The sequence below is a fragment of the Centroberyx gerrardi genome, chromosome 19 (genome assembly GCF_048128805.1).
Source record: "Centroberyx gerrardi isolate f3 chromosome 19, fCenGer3.hap1.cur.20231027, whole genome shotgun sequence".
Classification (NCBI taxonomy): Eukaryota; Metazoa; Chordata; class Actinopteri; order Beryciformes; family Berycidae; genus Centroberyx; species Centroberyx gerrardi.
Window position 1 is genome coordinate 26479668 of NC_136015.1, and position 4636 is coordinate 26484303.

General features: G+C 41.9%; 1 protein-coding gene across 1 annotated transcript; it reads right to left on the reverse strand.

Annotated features, from left to right (window-relative positions):
- Nucleotides 1-2653: 2653 nt before the first annotated feature.
- LOC144542873 (E3 ubiquitin-protein ligase TRIM35-like) lies at nucleotides 2654-4636 on the reverse strand. Its single transcript, XM_078290261.1, has one exon. It carries the CDS (start codon nucleotides 4338-4340, stop codon nucleotides 2940-2942), a length of 1401 nt encoding a protein of 466 aa, XP_078146387.1. The 5' UTR covers nucleotides 4341-4636; the 3' UTR covers nucleotides 2654-2939.

A 4636-nucleotide genomic window follows, 5' to 3' on the forward strand; every position in this document is an offset into this window, starting at 1 on the left:
AGGTTAGGGGAAAGTCTCTCTAACTCTGCTGCCAAAACCTTCTCTTTGACAGCATTGGATGAGTCTCTGAGTTCAGCTCTTCAGCTTCTGTAGCGATCACTAGCATCACGACAATTCATATTGAAGGGGCTTCCTCATATATTTATGGAAAGCCAAAAGTGTCACAATTCACCTCTCTTCCTTCGCTGTATTAACCAGAGACGATATTATATATAGAGACAGTGTACTTGTTACAGGTCTCAGGATATGAGCCTGTGAAAACAGGAGAAAAGCAAGACAACAGACGCGTGGCTTCTCCGTCAGAATCTTCTCACCTTATGAGAAGATGTAGCAGACGTACACATACCGTAAATCCTCTAATATTGTCCCGGGCCTTTATTTACCTCAACTGCAGAGGGTACCAGGCCTTTATTGGAAGCAGGCTTATATTAGAGACAGGCCTTTATTTCTAATTCCCTCTGTTTGATAAGTATATTTGCTCATATTTTAGTACGAAGCCTCCTTGTTTTCTGATCTGCTTCTGTCGGGGTTCGTTAGGTAGACGTTTTTTTGTTACTGCGATGCATTACGATAATTACGGTAATCGACGACGGCACGCTCCAGAGACTTCCGCCGGCGGAGCCATCTTGTGGCACTTGTACGTTACTACAAACTACAGTTACATTATATAACAGCAGCAGGAGTTTACCGGTATCCACCGTTGTTTGCATGTAAGCTGAAGCTAACTGAAGCTAACTGAAGCTAAGAATAGAATGGAGAGGACAGCGGCGGAGAGAGGAGACGGACACGGTCCAGCCATATACTGGTTTTGACCTACTCTTGTTTCCTTTGTTTTTTTCCCCAGCCTGTATTTGAGGCCGGCCTTTATTTGTTCGTGTCGGCCATTATCGGAGACCCGGCTTTTAATTGACTACAGGCCACTATTAGAGGATTTACGGTAGTCCATAGTCCAGTGAAGCCACAGTGCAACACTGCCCTCTACTGTCCATACACTTAGTGTGTTTCAATTGGCTTATACACCATACACAAAAAAATACAGGTCAGTATCAAAACCAAACACAAATGGGATCACACTTTGTGCATCACACACACTATCAGTTTTGAATGGGAAAATCCGTAATGCTAAAGATGGCGGCTCCGACAACGTAAAACATGTCGTCAGCCAAAGTGGCCAATCGACACACCTTTGTGTGCATATCATTAAGAAAATCCACCAATCAGACATTCAGGTTTACGCAACGACAGAACTTTGTTATTTACGACAACTGATGCAAGTTGGGGGCAACATCAACCGTCTCTGCCAGCAACCGTCTTATTAATACATTTGAAATCATTTAATAACATGATATTCTCAGATATCTAACCGTCAGCTCCTACTGTGGACCGCACGATGACATCACTGCTGACAGGTGATACAAAGACAAATGTATGACGGGAGCCGTAAACCAGATTTGTTTTGAATGTCATAATCTCACAGTTTGGAGCAGCGGTGGATGGCGCTGCGTACGAGCGTCGGTAACTGGAAAAAAGACGTTTTTCTGCGTGATCACACACAACAACAATAGTGTCTGGGTTTTTAAATCAATATGCGTGCTGGTTTATTAAGCAGAGTGAAATAACATACTCACGACTCAAAATGTTTTCCTTCTTGTTGTATAAAAGCACACTAAATAATATAATGAGTAAAAAGGTATATAAAAGTTAAAAATAAAAAAATAAGTAAAACGGATCAAATGAATGAAATGCAAAAATATAAAATGAAAATCGGTTTAGATCATGATAACCCAAAAGAAAACTTTAAAAATCTTTAAGTGTCTAATAGTCCAAATTTTGTCAAAGTTTCCAAGTTGACATGATGACAACGCTGCTGAAATTAGGAAATTAGTCAGGAAATCTGAACACATTTCCTTCTAAACTTCATTCTTTACTGGTTTTAGATGCAAAGTTATCCAGCAGTAAATGAAGATTACAGTGTCAAGATACATAACCAGTATTTTAAATTTTACATTTTGAGAATTCAGCTGATTTTCTTATGCAGAAAGCTTCAGTTCCTAAATCACCAACATTACATGAAGTCTGAATGCAAAATGATGAACTCTGCTGCAGTTTAAATGATTTAACTACAAAGAGAAGACGAGTTACAGTGGAGAGAAACTCTAAGAACCTGGAATAAAGTTAGATCAAATAAATTTAACACTTCAGATGAAGAACCAAAGAAGACAGGATGAACTTTTACCTGCAGTCTAAATATAGAGAAAATTCACTTTAACAGAGTAGATCTCATTGAGGCGTCCTGGTGGTTCAGTGGTCTAAGGGGCGTACCATGTAACCAAGACGTCCTGGGTTTGAATCCGGCCCAGGACCTTTGTCACATGTCATCCCTCTCTCCCAGTCTTTCCTGTCTCTCTCTAATTTCAGTGGTCCAATAATAAAGAAAAAGGCGAAAATGCCCCCAAAAACCCCCCAAAAGACGTACCGCCCAAAAAAAAAAAAAAAAAGTAGAGATTGTCTACTTTATTTGAATGTTATTATCATTTCAATATTTATTTGTTTATTTATTTATTTATTTATTTTATCTTTTTTGGTTTTATATTTATTTTTCTTTCTTGTGTTTCATTTGCTTCAATAATCTTTTTAACACTTTGTGATTTCCTTTTATGTTTTTATATTGTTTTCATATTTGTGTTACTTCTTGTTGTTGTTATAGATGTCATCCACATCACCATGACAGCTACATCATCATCAGGACAACATGGGCACATCTTGATGACATCACAGATTAGAGACTTGATTATATTCACTGACTGTCATAAAAATAAGAATAATGGATGTATAATGTTTATATAATGTATCCTTAAAATGAGAAGTTTTCCCCTTACAGAAATATATGGCTTGTGTACATGACATCATCATCATCATCATCATCATCATCATCATCTCTAACTGTGCTGTTCCACTGTTACAGAGACCTTCACTGGTAAAATCTTCAGAGAGAGTTCATCCACAGTGCCAATGAAAGGGAACAGCCTGTCAGTGAAAGTGTGTGTGAAGGTGTGTATGTGTGTGTTAGTATCAGGATCAGAGAATGACAGCTTTCCTCTGTTCCAGTCCAGATGCAGTCTGATCCTCTGGAGCTTCTTCTTCACTGGGAGAACAGTGACTGGATCTGGTGGAGAGAATGTTTTGTATTTACCATCATAGAACAGTATTACCCATAATCCAGACCGTATGAATCCCTTCCTCTGGACAGACTCTGCTGCCACACCCAGCCTCCAGTCTGTATTGTCTCCAACCTCAACATCCCAGCTGTGAGTTCCTGAGTTAAAGCCCTCAGATCCCAGGACAGAGCAGAAGGTTTCAAACCTCTCTGTGTTTTCAGGAAGCTTCTGTCTCTCTCCACGTCTCACACTGGTCAGATCTTCAGACAGGATGAGTATTGGATGGACAGTGTTTGGGTCCAGAATCACAGGAGTGTAGGAGACCATCTCCTTCATCTTGTCCCAGACTGTGAAGCTCAGGTTGCCCAGGTGTTTGGCCTCGTCTATCAGAGCTCCTGAGACCAGCTGTGGATCCTCCAGCAGGGGGCGCTGGACTCTTTCCACTGTAGCCTTGTAGTTCTGCAGGAACGAGACGTCTTCAGCTCTCAGCTCCTTCTCTATGGCTCTGACTGTGTCTGAAAGAGCTGCTATCTCTCTGCTCAGACCCTCGATCTTCTCCTTCATCGTCCGACTCTTCTGCTCCTCTTCCTCCCTCAGTGCAGCGATCCTGGCCTTCTCTTCCTCTTGTAGAAACTGGTGAAGCTTCTTAAACTCCTCCTTAATCTGCCTCTCTGTGTGTCGGGCCTGGACCTTAATGTGTTCTGCTGTTTGATCACAGTTTCCTTTAACTTCATTAAAGAGCTCCAGTTTCTCCTTTAAGGGCTTCAGTGATTTCTGAAGTTCCTCCTTGTGATCCAGTGCAGCTTCATCGATGGGTCTGATTCTGTGGTCGGTGTGTGTTTTTGAATGCAGACAGACAACACACACTGGCTGCTGATGGTCCAGACAGAAGAGCTTGAGTTTCTCAGAGTGCAGACTGCAGAGAAGCTCAGATCCTGCTGAAGCTCTCTGATCTCTCTCCAGTAAGAAAGCCTCGCACAGGTTCTTTAACACCAAGTTACGAGGTGGCTCACCGTGTAAAGATATTTCCTTACAAATTGGACACTCATGTATTTGTTTCTCTGTCCACCAGCTCTGCAGACAGGCTTTACAGAAGCTGTGGCTACATGACAGGACGACAGGATCTTTAAAGATGTCACAGCAGACAGAACAGGAGAAATCCTCCTCTGATCTGGAAGACATTTTCTCTCTGAGTGAAGCTGAAAACTCACCAGACAGACCGCTCAAACAGGAAGTCAGTCAGTTGTGGCACCACTCCCTCCTCTAGAATGTTCCCTGAAAGTTACTTCGACTTTGAGTCGTGTTTCTTCTAAAACTTCCCTTCAGTGTGAGGAGTCAGCAGCAGGTTGAAGTGGCAGTATTCCAGTATTCCCAGTATTCCCAGTATTCCCTCCTGTAGCTGTCCTCCCTCAGTGGAAGTCGTGGGTTTGGTCTGAAGGTGAATCTTATCGTCTGTCTCTCGGTGTGTGTGTCTCTTC

Coding starts and splice junctions, on each gene's coding strand:
- LOC144542873 (XM_078290261.1), bottom strand. CDS start 4,340: ATGTCTTCCAGATCAGAGGAGGATTTCTCCTGTTCTGTCTGCTGTGAC.